General features: G+C 46.5%; 1 protein-coding gene across 4 annotated transcripts in view; it reads right to left on the minus strand.

Annotated features, from left to right (window-relative positions):
- Nucleotides 1-16,708, minus strand: part of LOC133349672 (formin-like protein 2) — a 60,444-nt gene that overhangs the window by 30,675 nt on the left and 13,061 nt on the right. For all 4 annotated transcript variants that reach the window (XR_009755974.1, XR_009755975.1, XM_061563305.1 and 1 more), the window contains exons 4-11: nt 11,712-11,795; nt 10,016-10,092; nt 9,604-9,687; nt 8,870-9,046; nt 7,311-7,410; nt 4,430-4,506; nt 3,343-3,439; nt 432-506 (exon numbers count right to left, since the gene is read on the minus strand). Coding sequence is in view for 2 of the 4 variants with exons in the window: in XM_061563305.1 (XP_061419289.1) it covers nt 432-506; nt 3,343-3,439; nt 4,430-4,506; nt 7,311-7,410; nt 8,870-9,046; nt 9,604-9,687; nt 10,016-10,092; nt 11,712-11,795 (771 nt within the window). In the remaining 2 variants the exon portion in view is untranslated. The remainder of the gene's footprint in view (nt 1-431; nt 507-3,342; nt 3,440-4,429; nt 4,507-7,310; nt 7,411-8,869; nt 9,047-9,603; nt 9,688-10,015; nt 10,093-11,711; nt 11,796-16,708) is intronic.

Consider the following 16,708-nt stretch of genomic DNA (forward strand, 5'->3'; position numbering starts at 1 on the left):
TGTTATTTGTTTATATTGAGTGACTTGCTTACCTTTTTCTCTATTTTATAATCCTATCGTATGTTCGTAATGTTTTCTGTTGTAACTTGCTGACCCGCCCAAACTGGGCATCTGTGAAAAAGAGCTTCATAGCTCATCAGATTCTTCCAGTCCAAATAAATATTCTGATTTTGACATTAGCTGCTCGTTTAATGTCAAGACTTGAAGGCTGAGAGCTAAAAACAAATTCGGATTCCACAAAACAGTGCGCTAACTGCAGCACCATCGTTCCACCCCCCACCATCCCACTACCCCAATGTAGTTTATATTTTATTTATGAAAAGCACTTTGAGATGTGGTGGCAATTTGACGCTATTCAAAGCACTATTGGTGTTGCTGTTGTTGAATAGGTGCTGTCTACAGTAAATGTACTTTTTGCTGTGTGCCCCTACCATAAAGTCCATGCTGGATTCGTCATCTTTGAAATAAGTCAACAGTCGCTCAAACCGATGCCGTTCCTTGCAGACCTGCATGCAAAACAAACACAACAGCCATAACAGCAACAAAACGAACTTTGAATGCCCCTTCTGTAGGAATTGTGTAATGCTACCGATTTAAGTGACAGTCGCCGAATCTACGACATACTTATGCAACTGAAAATGGCATCAGCTATTTAAGTCTCGGACAAAACAAAACAAGCCACACGCAGAGTTGAAAGCTCTCTTTCGGAAGACACTTAGCCAAAACAATAATCCACAATGTCACTTAAACCAAAACTTACCACGCCGTCAAATACGTTATTGCATTTTAAGCCAGATTTCAGCAGGGAAAGGTCATTTTTAGTATTGTTTTGATTATTTTTTTTGTAATTTCCCATGTGAACGGATAACCAAGACACAGAGAAGACCCCGGGAGGGTCTTGGCAAACGAACAGGTTATTGCATTTTTTCAATTCAACTGCAGCACAACTGCACGGAATATGACGATCACACCGTAGCCGTCACAAAGGCTGCTGCGATTCAGTTTCCTTTTTTTCCTTTTTCCAATGGAAACAATAACCTGCTTTCACAAAAACAAGCTTCCCAGCTGAAAGGGGCTACTGTATAAATATATTTTTTTTACAACTCAAGAGTGGAGTTTATTTTCTATACTTGAGGAAATACCACTACGCAAGAGTTCTGTAACATATATATTTTAAGTCACGCAATCTGGGATCCCAACCTGGCATTCTGTCGTTAAAATAGACCACGTGACAGAAAGAGGCACACATCAATTGGAGAACGTATGCAAATTAAGAGCATCGTGTTGACTGCTGGGGCAGCATACACGTCGTTTGCAGAGATGGGGGCTGGTGGTCGAGAAGAACGACAGTGACAGGCAAAGGAGATCGCAGCGGAGGCCACGTCCACCACAGGAGATGGAGCGATGTAATCGGCTTATGTGCAGAAGCCAGATAAATTGTTGTATCACAAGACCATAAGAGATGGGGACGGTTTGGAGAAGCCTTCTCATCAAACACTGGATAGATCAGGGCTGATGATGAGTTGACGCTGATGTACAAAATTGGCATATTATTTCCATGACGTTAAAAACCACACTGCTCGTTGATACTTTTAAATGAGTCGTTTGCAGCTTGTCAATCGTCAATTTCATAAATTTGAACCCTTAGAGTAGAACTAGATTAAATCAAGTAGGAAACCAAACACTTAAAAGTTGTTTTTGTGAGTTCCCTGTAAACCAAGCTGATACCATCGAACCTGCTAAACGAGAGCGCACGTGATTTAATCACAGGTAGCTGCCCATATCTGAAACCAGTACCTCAACAGGATCTCAACAAGTGCTAGCTCAGAGATATTCTGACTTATTTGAAAGGAAACGTTTATAAGACAGCAATAGCACAGGGGCTGCCGTACAGGTGTGAATGTTACATTCTAATATCCGGGGAGGAACGGATGTCGTGCACCCCAAAAATTACGACGGCGAGGCAAAACCTCAGCGATCACAAGACTAGATTGGGCCAGAAATGAAAAGACAATTAAGAATTCTAGAATGGTAGCCATACTCGGACAAGCTGAGAAATAGTCGACTCGAATGCCGAGGAAACGTAATATGAAGGAAAGAGAAACCACAGCGGAAGAAGAAATGTGATGACGAACTAAGACATTGGGGGTGGAGACGACAAAGAGCCAGGCCAAGCCAGAGATGAATCGAGTGAACCGGGATGTGAAGTACCAATTGAGTGGATGTGGAGATGGCATAGCACAGGAACGGGTATAGTAATAGGACTAGACATGCAGGCCCCACGTGAGTGGGGAAAAATGCACGGAAAACCATTTCTCAGCAATTGGACAAAGCCACCGAGAACCCTCCGAGGGTTAAAACATGAGCATGAGCGAGACTCGGGAATACGTCTTCAGTGACTAAGCATCAAAAAAACCCTCCGCATGCTGCCATAGCGGCAGAAGAAACTACTTCAAAGCATCCATAAAGCTGGGCAATAATGCAATGAGATTTGACACAACTCCAAACGCTAGTTTACATACTTGCAGGGTCATGGTTTATATACATGGCGTATTGTACTTGCCTACTTTACTGCTTTGGACAAATGCCCACTTTGTTAAGCTACGGCTGTGAAACTTGTCCGGTTCGATTTTCCGCCAATTCACGGCGATGCTTCACAGCACCACACGATAGCACAACAGGGGTGAATTCGCATCACTCGAGAAGTGGGAACTGAGCACGAAGTAGGAATATGTAGTGTACAGAGTGTCCTCAAAATACCGGTGTAATTCAGGAGACGGGCACACCTCGGTATATCATATTTTTCAAGAAAAAGCCAGCAATTGACAATAAGACCACATTAAGCCCATTTGCAGCTTGAAATATTATCTACATCGATTTTGTATTATCATAAAATAAAAAAGTTATTTAAAATGAGGGTTAAAATGCCACTGAGACCACTCAAAATCACCAGCAAGTCTGGAACGCAGGATGCAATGCTCCAGTGGTTGCTGGAGAGTGCACACGAAACCACAGAGTGGAGACGCAGCTAATAGCAAGGCAGAATTTAGCTTTACACTGTGTACACCATGCCAATCAACGCAGTACGACCTGACAACGGATCGCAGAGATACATGGCGCAAAGCCGAAAGTAAACATGGGGAACTATCTTTATTTTTTCCCGCCACGGTTTATTCTGACCCCATGCCCCTACTGGACATCTGTAAAAAAAGAGCTTCATAGGCCCTTTGGATTCCTCTTCCAGTATAAATATAGATTCTGATTCTGATCCGCTCGCGCAACTTCGAGGGCGCTCTGCGGCTTTACGGGGCCCTCTCCACCGTCTCGCACAAACCGCCGCACCTCCTTGAAGTTGTCGAAGGCGGCAAGAGTGGTCTCGTGGCCCTCGCCCCTCACCAGGCACACGGCGGCAAGCAGCTCCAGCACCAGCGTCCTCGTCCTGCAGCCACAACCCGCACACACGGGGAGCATTAACACACTGTGGGGGGGGGGGGCCTGCACCACATCCGGATGAAGACGTCTCGCCCCACGGCTAATGCCATACCCGGCTACCCGTACCCGACCGGGTACGGGTACGGGTACCCGTTTGCGACCCTGGTGCGGCCGGGTACGGGTAGGCCGTGAGTCACTGGTGAGTAACTGTTTGTCACTCATTTCCCAACGTCTAGTCTCTTCTCACAATTCAAGTTCCTAGAATCAACCCACCCGCGCCTGAAACATGGCTTCACCCCAGAGGTCGCAATCAGGTACCCGATACCCGTACCCTACCGGTACCCGGCCAGGTACGAGTAGGGTACGGGTACGGCCGGGTACGGGTACCCGTTTGCGACCCTGGTGCGGCCGGGTACGGGTATGGGTAAGGAATCAAAACCCGTTTGCGACCTCTGGCTAACGCTCACGGTACAACGCAGTTGGTGCTCATTTATCACAGAGTAGACCTAGGGGAGGAGCCCAGGACTGGTTCTGTTGCCGTGGCTGAGAATCCAAATCCGCTAGATTTGTCGGACTGTGTTAAAGGCTGCGCCGCCGCTCACCCAAAAACACAACAATAACGTCAACATGTCAATGTACAGCCGTTTTGTCATCCACTGCTGGGTGAGGGCCCTGCCAGGCCATGCAGGCATTCAGGGTTATCTGCCCACACTTCACTACACTGGTCAGTGTGAATTGGTGAAGATGGGGGTGGGGGGGGGGGCAGTGTATACAGGCCAATTATTTTTTCTGCACTGCCTTCTACAATTCACAATGCCTACTACACCTGTGTTATGCGCATAGTGCGTACCCATCCCAGCACCGTGCAAGCTGAAACCTACTGAACTTGAAATGTCTGACAGGATGTGGTACATTCCAAGTGATTTGTTCATAGGCACCATAACCATAACGGCATAAAATACGCAATGAGGCGAGATATTATGATGAAAGTGCTCACCTTTGATTTTTGTTGTTTAAGCTGAGTGCAATCTCGTTGACACACTGCGGGTGTGACAGCACCTTCTCGAAGCCGTACTGCAGTGGCACACACACATGACGGAGGTCACATGGGTCACCTGACATGTGTGGTCAACAATAAACCATAGTGCCTACGGTACATCTGACATTTTGACAGTCTGTTTTGGTTCGCGAAGACAATTTCGTCAACCTAAAAAAAAAATCACATCTTGTAGAGAAGTACCGAGACTGTCCGACAAGAGCTTGTAGATTCGTTAATAAAGCTACAAAGAAACATCTTCTTTCAGGTGTGGCCTACATAGTAGGCTCAGGTCACATCACTGTATCCACCATGAATCTATATATATATAAAATCGTTCATGTCTGTCTGTCTGTGTGTGTGTGTGTGTGGACTTTGGCCCATACGCACTTTCATTGGACGGCGGTTGCCCCTGGCAACGGCTAGCCACGCCTTCGCCGCTTTCATTGGACCTGGCAACGGCTAGCCACGCCTTCGCCAAGGGCTGCAGTTTCATTGGACGGCGGTTGCCCCTGCCAACGGCTAGCCACGCCTTCGCCACTTTCATAAGCTCCGTATTTAATTAAATAATAGCCATTACACAGTATTGTTGGAGCGCTAGGGGGGGGGGGGAAGGAACGCCACCCGTACCCTGCCTTTTCCAAGCCGACAATTTTAGGCGAGGCCGCAGGCTTTGCACGCTACTAGGCCTCGACACCCACCACGCCACTCTGAGGTAAATTCATCAAAGTTTTTCCTACTCTTCACTACACCCCCACCACAATGTGTGCTATTAATATTACTTTTAAACCCAACGCGCCAACAATCGATTACTTTAATGTTCACTGTACAAATACTCATTAAGCTGGGTGAGCGTACTGCCAGTCTATCATGTACACTGTAGCCTGCTTATTAAGCTCGGTGAGCGTACTGCCACTCTATCATGTACACTCTAGCCTGCTTATGAAGCTGAGTGCGTGTACTGGCAGTCTATAATGTGGACTCTTGCCTGGTTATTATAATCGATTCTTTATATGTTCTTTGTACAAACAGTCATTAAGCTGCTTGAGCGACCCCAGTTCGATTCCAACTCACGCCCACCACCGCTGACGATTATTTGAAACGGACCTGGCCCTCCCCTAGGTCCACTCAGCCTCAAAAGCGTAACTGCTGTCGTGTGTGAACATCGTCACTGGGGAGACAAAGGCGGCGGGGCATCGTGGATCCAAGTCCCGGGCGAAGCCGGGTCATGTGTATGTGTGTTTGTGTTTATGTGTATGTCTGTGTGTCTCTATGTATGTGTGTATGTATGTGTATGTATGTGTTTGAGTGTATGTGTGTGTGTATGTATGTGGGTTTTTTTATGTCTTTATGTGTATGTCTGCGTGTCTCTATGTATGTGTGTATGTACGTGTGTGCATGTGTTTGTGTGTATGTATGTGTGTGTCTATGTATGTGTGTGTATGTGTTTCTGTGTATGTATGTGTGTGTATGTATGTGTGTTACGTGTCTGTCTGTGTGTCTGCATGTATGTGTGTGTGTATTGTGTATCTGTTTGTGTGCATGTATGTGTGTGTTTGTGTGTATGTATGTGTGTGTATGTGTGTGTATGTGTTTGTGTGTGTATGTGTGTGTATGTGTTTGTATGTGTTTGTGTGTTTACGCTCGCATTACACAAATGTGTTGCTGGTCTAAGGCGTTCCTCGCACAGCATTGCCGCTTTATTATTTCAGTCGTTTACTGCCTTACGCACCCTGAAAGTCGTGTGTGTCTGCAGCAAGCGCGTGTATGTGTACCTATGGACGCGCGCGCGTGTGTTGTGTAGGGGGAACGGTAGTGTAGTGCTTAGCGTGCTGTCTGTGTCTGTGTGTGTGTCTGTGTGTGTGTCTGTGTGTGTGCGTGTGTGGTGTGTGGGGAGCGGTAGTGTAGTGCTTAGCGTGCTGTCTGTGTGTCTGTGTGTGTGTGTGTCTGTCTGTGTCTGTCTGTGTGTGTCTGCGTGTGTCTGCGTGTGTGTCTGTGCGTGTGTGGTGTGTGAGGAGCGGTGGGTGTAGTGCTTAACGCTACGCTGCGCTACCAACCCGGCGAACCGAGTTCGATTCCCGCTCACGGCCACCACCGGTGACGATTATTTGAACCTCCCCTAGGTCGACTCAGCCTCAAACGAGTAACTGGTGTGGCGTATTAACATCGGCACTTGGGAGACAAAGGCGGCCGGGCGTGGTGGATCCAAGTCCCGGGCGAAGCCGGGTAGTACAGCTAGTGTAAATGTATGGAAGTGGCATCATGGTGACATTGCTAGAGGGAAGCAAGTTTCACGATGCATCATTTTACAACAATGATGACGCTCACCAAAATATGCATCGAATTGCTGCGCAAGAATACACGTTTTTTCGGAACCATAAATGCTACATACAGATTGTTACATTGTAAGACCGTAACCATGAGAGATGGCGATGGCATATGGAGGCCTTCATCCAGCTGTGGACTGATCATGGCGAATCATGATGATGATGATGTATGCAGCAATGAGTTCACATGCTTGAATCCTCAAGGCCACTAGAGGCTGCAACATTCATCACCATGAATCATGATCTTGAATCGTGATAAGTGAATTAATCGTGAATAGGAAGGGGGGGGGGGCTGCGGGACGGTGGTGAGGGGGTATTCATGGCACAAGATGCATGTGACAGGGAAACCAAAGCCTTGTTTCTCATTAATAAAACTTCAATCTCGCGTGGGACAGCATCACTTGTTTCTTGGGTTGTGTCTGTTAGGGGTGAGACTCCCTGTGTCGGTCGCACCTGGAGCAGGAGCCCAGTTCATCGCGAGTGCTCACTAGCGGTTGACAGGTGAGAGGACACACCTGGTAGTTCATGATGGCGCGGAGACACATGATGCACAGGTGGACGTCGTCCTTTTGGCTCACGAGCCACGAGTTTCGCAGAGTCTTGTAGCGAATGTTGCTGTTGTGCGGCAAAGACAAGCACGTTTAGAAAATATCTATCTACAATTTCGTCAGTTTCCCCAATTTTTGTTCAACCGGACTTCCTGGTGTCATGCCATAAGACAAAGTTATCTATTAAAATCAGAGAATGGCGCACAAAGTGGATGTCGCAGAGCTACCTTACAAACGAAAGGTTACCTCTGGCCTCCGGCCCACAGTAGGGCAGCACTTGCGGTACCACAAAGAGCTACCGTTCGTCACATGATGGTCAAAAGTATATTATTAATTCTCAGTGCTCCGTGCCACAATTAACTGGAGAACCAGATTTAATGCGCTGGCTTATTGTGTAGCCATTGGTGATAGGGCTGACATCATCAACTCAATACACTTGATGACAAAAGTTAAATGTAGATTGCGTCATACACACATGGCCCATTGGAAAACGTTTCCATGGATAAGGCAACCGATGCTGGGTTACAAAGGTCTCGTTTAATTATTTAACCGATTAGTGGTGGTGCGACATTACATAGTCCACAACTCCTGACGCAATTATCTGGGTCAACCGCCTCAACGTACATAATAGTTGTTGCTGTAAATCAACATCAGCCATACAGAGAACAAAACCTCTTAATCATGTCTACAAACAAGACATATGTAATACATCATTGAAATAACTAAATAATTATGGAAGAGTTACCCAAAAACCCTACTTATCACAAACAGTATGAAAATTATCCGTGTCAGTACCACATTTCCCAGGAGACTCAGCTCATCGTCTTGCTGGGCTCAAAGACAGTACCACTTTGAAGAATTAAACAGTAGTTGCTATATGGAGACTGGTCCCTGTTATAGGAACGTGGAATTTCCACCGCTGGCGAAGGATCTACAAAGGAAGTGAGTAAAGCCAATTCCTGGTTGAACGTGGACACAAGTTAATATTTAGTTTCTTGTGAAATAGACCTCTGCCAAAATAATCTCTCCCATGATAGATGTAAAGGTAAAGGAGATAAATGACTACATACTGGGTAATCACAACATTACCATGGACCAGTGCAACGGGCCCTCGGAGTGGCTTATCGAACTGTGGCCCACTGAGAGATACAGAGAGACGCAGACTAGTCAGATGAAAGAGAAAATAAAAAAACAAGAAAAATAGGAAAGCTGCAGACAAGAGATGAGGATTAGTGAGCTAAAGGTAAGATAAACAAAAGATGGGAAACCTGGAGACATATATACAGATTATTGGCCATAAGAACAGACGTCATGACGCAACCGTGTGATATCATAGTATATAAATATCATGCGATCTGCCAATTTGATTATGAAAAAACAGCTTAAGAACGCTGTCATGGACCGAGTTGGCTGCCATAACCAACAGCCAACACACCGCGGGTAGCATCAACAGCGCTCGCTGTGACGAGGTATTTGAACTTGACCGACCAGAGAGCGTATGAGTTTGGCGGAGGTGCACAACCGACCTAAGGCTCGCGGCTCGTGACGACCGCGCTGCTGCCAATGTGCTGGACGCGCTGGAGGAAGATCGCTGCCTGCCGGGCAGGGAGCCCCTCTGCTTGAGCGACCGGCGGAGCTCTTTCGGCGACGCCAGCCCGTTCCTCGAGAGCAGAGCCACGTTCTCATCCCCCTCGACGTCGCACCTGCGAGGAGGACACGAGCATGGTCAATGTTCGGGTATGGGCAGAGTTGCACTTAGTTTGGTTGAAGGCGCATGGAGTTTGTTGCGCTTGGCAGGAGCTACGATCAAAGGATAACCTGTAGGTGTACAGACCAGGTAACAGCCCATGGCTTCACTACGCACAGTCCGCAGCCACCCGAGGCCTACCGCTTCGAAACGGCGCACAAATAAGATGCATTAAATCATACATCTTAGTCGGGTACGAGAAGGGAATACCTTCAACCTGGCAACAAGGCTCTCGTCTTTCATGTAGTTGTGAGCACAATCCAAACAGTCCAAGCACTATCAAGGGTTTAGTGTCAACTAACGTGTGCTTGACGGACAAATGTATTTTAAGTCCTATTTAGCCCTCAGTAAGAAAGTGGGCTCCCCATAAATGTGCATATGTGCTGCGGGAGTCCACACACAAGTGTACATTACACATCACTCGTGCGATTCTCATAGCACACAGGCGACGATCACGTTGGCGTCTTTTGCAAGGTGAACAGAATGTGTCCGACTCGAGTCGCGCGTACTCACGTGACGGCGTACTGCGCAAACGCCAGGTACTCCATCAGCACCTCCAGCCCATTGTTCTCTTCGTTCAGGAACTCTCGCACCCATCTGAAGGCAGCGCACGCGTATCGCCCGCAAAGAGGTCAGCACCATGTGTGTTGGGGGGTCAAGACAGGCGGTGCTGTAGCGAGGCTGGAACAGCATAGGCCACTGGTGCAAGAAATAAAACAGGACGACTTGACCAATTTCCCTCTTCTCCGTAGCCCTGAGCCTGGGCCCACCTGGCCCGTCAACCCCCGTGCAGTCGCACCGCCTGTACACTCCATAGCTGTGCCACTGACAATGTGAGGCGTCTGTGTAATCCGTCGAGTTGTTAATTTTTTTCAAGCAATAAGCTGGGAAGTTTATTGGAAGTGCAGTGTCGACTTGTGCTCACCCAATGTAGTTGGTTCTGAGCGATATCTCGAGCTCGCGTAAAACCTGCGTGGACTCGTTCACCCTCCGCCTGAATTTCTGATACAGGGGGGGAAAAACGCATTCACCCACAGAACGCCGGGGTCACACCATCAAACAACTGACTGCAGAAATTACATTAAAAAGTTAAAAAGACATATCCAAGGCTGAGAATTCATGGTTGCGTATATTTAATGCATGGTAAACAAAACAAATGAAGCTTTTGACGTTACGAGCTAGTTGAAATTACACAGCAAGCCTTTGTATTTTTTTGTGCCCACAGCGAACACTGATTGGGTAAATTTGCAAACCATGTCAAGTAATTTCGCATCAGTTTGAGCCAATCGGAATGAACAAACAAGCACCGCTTGCACCGTTACAAAATCATCGAGCAACCACCACCGCCCCTCTCAGTCTAAACAAACCCCAGGGCTAACACATTAATGACACCAATGTGCTAAATAGACATGGCTTGGCGTACTGTCTGGGGATATTCTAAACATTTTCTTTAACTGTTGGGTGGGATAAATAAACTCCCGTCTGTCGGCGACACGGCAAGCGGGGGTCACACTTTGGTTGTTTAATCTGCTTGTGGGTTTCTGCCGCCGAATTCCTGCGAGTTCTACAAGTGCCGGCTTGCGTTGTCGGCCGTGCACTGAATACGAAGAGTTTGACACACATCCACACGTCGCGGATGAATAACGTGGGAACAGCTCTCGTCGCAAAAACTTGTACATACTCACCGCGCACAGATTTACGTCAATCGTTGCCACGACGCAAAACATTTACACATAAAATATGAGCACTAAAATCCGACGGCTGACGCTCGAGGCGGAACGATTCATTTGTCGATAGTAATCGACTCTTGAGCTCGCAATGCACGCATCTGATCGTGATGCGTATGAAGTCATGCAATTCAGTCATGTATCTTTTGTAAGAAGCAAGTGATTTCTTTGTGGAGGGCAGGAAAAGTTAGGTTGCATTGGGGAGGTACTTAGTGCCCACCTCAAAATCCTCCCCTGCGCATGTTCCGTGGCCCTGTGGTATTATGCGCTCTTTGTAATGAATACAACAGAGTCCTTTGGATGGCGACATTGACGCAGATTTTAGGTTGAATGCAGAGGTGAAGGGGGTGGAGGTGAATCATTCCACTCCCAGTGGACGCAAAAGGGGCAGCACAACTTATGAGGCAACCTTTGTCAAAATCATCTGAACAATAATAATAATGCATATCGGGCATTGTGATTAAATAAATCACCAATAGCTTTCGGACTAATTTATGAAATAATCTAACACTATGGCTAATTTATGGAATATATTAATAGCTTGACAATAAACAACTGAATGCTCCATCACCAACTCAGAATGTCCATGTTCAGCCTGACACCACCGCAATATTTAATCATTTCTCCCCTGTCAAAAAGTATCATTTTACCAAATCACAGCCCTAATTGGTTGTATGCATGTATGTAGAACTTCCGTCGCACCGCACGTAGCTAACCGTGCTAATCAGTGGAGCGCTTTACATACTATCCGCAAGTAAAAGAGTCACTTCGCAATTTCATGAATGATTACCCACATCCTAATGGGCGTATGAAAACGCACGTCCAAAATCATCGTGGAACTGCTCGCGCGTGTAACCCCAAGCCCCCTCCCCCGCCTGCACCGGCCACACGCACTTTGTTGTCGATCTCCGGGTCGCTGTAGTAGCTGCGCAATTTCTCGATGTAGATGTGCGGAGGGTTTTTCACTTGGACTTTCTCCTGCAAATAAACAACGCAGCAAAAACGCTCGTCACATCACAAGCCAAGGCACGCGGAGAACACGGCAATGCTGCGCAGTAACTTGGGATCGAACCAATCTTTTTCCACCACCCCCTGAGAAAAGATTTGTAACCGACGAGCTCAAGTTTGGTTCGAGTGCAATATCCTTTAAGGATGTTTTTCATGACCATTCTTGTTACCGCATTCATACATTAATACGAGCTCAATAAGAATCATCACTCTTTTTGCACGTGTCAAACATTAGCTCATATGTGGAGATCATAATTTATATTTAAATTTGACTCATAATAGAGTATTGTGTAAATATAAATGTGTCATTAACGACACATTTATATTTACGCAATCTAACCCAAAAACCTTGAATGAGTAATAATGGTCGCAAAAGCCTACGTGTTAAATTTGTTACGTGATGCTCATATAACTTTTCAAATGTGTGATTTATGGACATTTACACCAGCAATAGATTATATTATACCAACATGATTGTCGGTGGTCGAGACAAGGGAGGAAACCTGCCCGAGAGGACGTCAACCACAAGGATGGAGCAATGAAATCCACGAGTGTGCATTTGCATGGTTGGACCTTTCCATAGCAGGACTAAGATAAATGGCAACGGCTAAGGGAATACTTCATCCAGCAGCAGATTGATATTTTATAATACCAGAAAAAGCTGGCCTTCTTCTTAGCCAGCGTTATTATCCCACGGGGACTTTAAAAATCCAGACAGCTGTGGGAATTTAATCTCAGGATCCATGCAAAAAGGCTCAGTGGGGTAAGCGCAATGATTTCCAAACCATTCAACCGTCCAACATGACTGCTCACTGCGATTCAGTTTTGTCAGGATCACAGACCGCGATTCCTTTACTCGTATGGGCTTGCCACCCGTGGCGTGAAATCTAGCTGCCCAATTATCAGGGCAAGGAATTCAACACAGACCTTTTATCTTTTAAGCCGCAGAGCGTTAAGATGTTCAGGAGGTGGACAGTGCTGGCCATCTCCCAGCGGAATGTGTGAAATTTTGGGAATTTTCCAAGCACACTGAAGGAAACTGGAAAGAGCATTTTGGATTTAATTGTTTCAACAGATGAAATGGTTTCCTTTTCTGTCCGTTAAGTTGTCTAAAATTGTAATGTAGGTCACGTTTAAATAAATTATATATAAATATACACATGCCGAGCATAAACGAATGTGCCCCATATTGTCAGACATTGGAAGCTAAGTGGTGTTGAACCTGTGTCGTAGATGGGATGGGAGACTGCCTGGAAAAGTGGTACTCATTTTATTGATCCCAGGGGGATATAAGGCAGAGGGACGATACATCACCGCGATTCAACTTACAATCGCCGTGTAGAGAATCATATTAATGTCCATTCGCACCTCCGATTAGCACGGTTTGCTACGTACGGTGCAAAAGAAGTTCAACACACATACATTCGTTCATTCATTCATTCACTATAAATGCAAATAATGTTGTGTGTGAATGGATTATTATTAATCATTATTATTATTATTAATCAGTTCAAATGACCGCTAAAACTATGATCGATTCCACACCCTCCTCAATGGAGAAAGAATATATCATGGAGTAGAATTGTGATCCCAAACTGTGATAATTGAAACAATAGTTGAGGGTGTGAAATGCCAAAAATCAGTACCACACATCATCATCAACCATGATTCATCCACTGCTGGATAAAGTCTTGCCAAAGCCGTTGCAATCTGCCACGGTCCCAAGAGGCAACAATCCAGGCGAGAACCAAAAGACTGAACAAACACAACTGTGTAACGCAATTAGAAACAAACTGAGAATAGAATTCAGAGATGACAACGCGAAAATGTTTTCAAGATGTCACAGCAGCGCCACACAGTAATTAAAACAAAAGTCAAATACATCGATTCCCAATTACCAATGGATACACGTATCCTCACACTATGTTAGTAATCAATTAATAATACAATCGATTGGCTATTTAAGGCCCTCCAAAGGATCTCATTGAAGGTGACAACAAATCTCAACGTGACTGCGTTAAACCGACTGTATGAGGAAACGGCGTGAAGTACTGTCCCCGCGTCTAATCAAGCAAGGTTATAGAGCCGGGCGAGATTGGCAGCAGAAGGAAGTGGCCCATAGCGATTAGAGCTCCGATGTGGCAACAGCCCTTCATTGTGGAAGTATCTGCAGGGCCAGTGAGTGGAGAAGAGCGATATGCTGCATGGGCCACCACACCCCTCTTACTGCTGCGCATAGCCATGACCCCCCACAGCAATCGGCCACATCCTGAACAGAAAGTCCCCCTCATGCACGGAAACAATGACCCCCACTGATGTGCGACGGGAAAAACCGGCAGAGAGAGCGAGAGAGCGGGCCAGGGGAAACAACAAATAAAGAAATAACCGTGGTAATTATTTTATAACTCGCTCGGCGTTTGCAGCCAAAGGGAGAGAGCCGCTATCTCGGCCGCTCAGACACGTCGAATGTTTCCGTCGATAAGCCGTCGCGGGGCGCATGGGCAGCCGCTACGAGCACCGTGCGGCCAGTGGCGGCCGGAGCGTGATTCGATGAAGACTCGCGTGACAAGCCGAGATGCTGCGGGCGTCGCACAATCTGCGTTTCGCAAGCGCGCCGCCGAGCAATTAAACCATTCGCGCCGTCTCACGTCGTCGTGCCCGGCCCCCCCCCCCCCCCCCCCCCGCGAGCTGCGGCTGAAATTTGACCTGCGACTTTTACAGCTCGTAAACTGTTCTGCTAATTGGCTGTTAAAAAGCCCGAGCTGAAATTCTGGCAGCGAGTGCCATCGATACACACACGGGCCAGTGCATGTTGTGAGCTGCGTGTGGTGGCAGCATATGTGTGTACATTGAACTTATTTCGTACCGTACGTAGCAAACCGTGCTCATCGGAGGTGCACCTTGGAGGTAAGGGTTGGTGGATCAAGTGAACTTTGGAAACTATCAAACCTGAAGAAGTGGGCAGGAGACGGCTGTACAGCAAGTGGGCTCTTGAATACATCTGTGCGGATAATTGGAAGGCACTCTGGTTTCTTCCCACAATGCTCTTGTCAATGGAATTGGCCAACCACCTCATTGCAGGACCATTCAGAAAAAAAGTCTCGCATCTTATTAAGGATTTCCTCATTAATTACAGGACATTATTCTCATTAAATATGGACCTCATTCAGTCTATTGGCCTATTGCCCTGTCTTACTTGAGAGACATCAGACAGTTACAAAGTGGAACCTTTAATGACCATGATGACTAATTTCTAAATCCTTCATTGGGCACTGGGACAGTACACAACTCGTTAACCACATGCTTAAGGGGATGTCCGCATGAAAGCATTTTGCGCTTTCATCAATGGATGACATCGTACGTGTGACATTCCCACATACACGAGAGGGGAAAGGGGTGACTCACTATTGTACTTTCCGTGTTATCAGTAAAGCCAAGTACAAATGTTTCCTTTTCTTTTCCAAGCATGAGTCACATTTACTTTGTTCTATGCCCATATAAATGTCACGAACCCCAATGCGATATAAATAAACAAGACACTGTTGTAATGATTAGTAATTTTTAACACTTTCCAACAAGGTTGAAATAAATTATGCATTAGCTCTATCCAGCTGTCTGTATGGGGGGAAAGACATTATAAGATTATCCCAAATGAAATTTTTTTTATTATCATGCTCCGTTGCTACTAAGGACTTACCCTTTCGAAAATCGGCCGAAACTAGGGCAAACAGGACTATTTGTAAACATGTTAACACACGTTTTCCCTAACAGCTAACCGTCGGCTTCCGTACCGCATGTTCGAAACCTTTACCATAATCTATGCGTGGCATCATTTTTCCACCTTATCATTGAAATCAGTCAAGTGGCTGACCTCAGGTACCCGTGACGTGGGTCAAAAATAGGTGGTGCAAATCCCGGGAGGAATGATTGGGGCCACTTGACCTGGACATCCGGCGGCAGGTAAGGGTTTGGAACGCAGAGAGTTGCCTTTCAAGTAGAGCACCCCTTCAAGCCGGAGAGAAAGGCTTTTAGCGTCCAGAAGGAGGTGGCCCCCATCACGAGCGAGCATTTGAAGATGCTTGGCGGCCAGTGACCTGGAAAATTAACCCATAAGGGAGGCTGCATCGATGCATACTGCCCCTCCTACACACGCACCGGCGATAACCCGTGCCGATTTAGCAACCGTAAAAAGGCAGTGGGTATGCCGGATGACAGGAGCAACCTTTGTTCGCAGTTTGTCAATACCCAAATGTTTTTGTGAAGCAACGGAATTTGTTTTGTAATTTCTGTGAAAATATTTGTCATAATTATAACTGTTAACTCCGTAAACCGCAATATGGGATGTTTCCGTGGTTAATTGGTTGTCGCTGGCTCGATTTAGTCACCTGGCGTGGCAGTTGAAACAATGTCCAGGTTTCTTAAATGCCCTCGCTGCCTATGTCCAACCCAGCAGTATAAATGGCTACACCACAGTTAATCAATACACAAGTTGTATCTGGTGCGGTATTAACTGTGGGTACTGTCCACCACTTACATTATTTCAAGAAGAGTAGGACAATTGAGATGAACTCTCTAGAGCTCCCTCGAGTCAAGGCCCTTCCACCAGCAATGGCATAATAAAGCAATGCCAGGGCTGTACCTTCACCAGATTTTAAACCGCAATATATGCCAAAGGAAATGCGCACTTTTTTGTAGCGTTGAATAAAACTGGCCGAGCGTGTTTCTCGTTGGGACTTTGCCCAAGGGGGTGGGGGTTTTCTGCTGCACGAGTCCCCTTTGAAGCACCTCGCGCTCTTTCCCCCCCACCCTCCCTAAAAAAACGACGCACTGCAGTCACTTGTTTGGGCAGCCACCGTGAGCTGGCCAAAGTGCCCGCACATTTC

The sequence above is a fragment of the Lethenteron reissneri genome, chromosome 31, assembly GCF_015708825.2.
Source record: "Lethenteron reissneri isolate LAM-NWPU_2019-01 chromosome 31, ASM1570882v1, whole genome shotgun sequence".
Lineage (NCBI taxonomy): Eukaryota > Metazoa > Chordata > Hyperoartia > Petromyzontiformes > Petromyzontidae > Lethenteron > Lethenteron reissneri.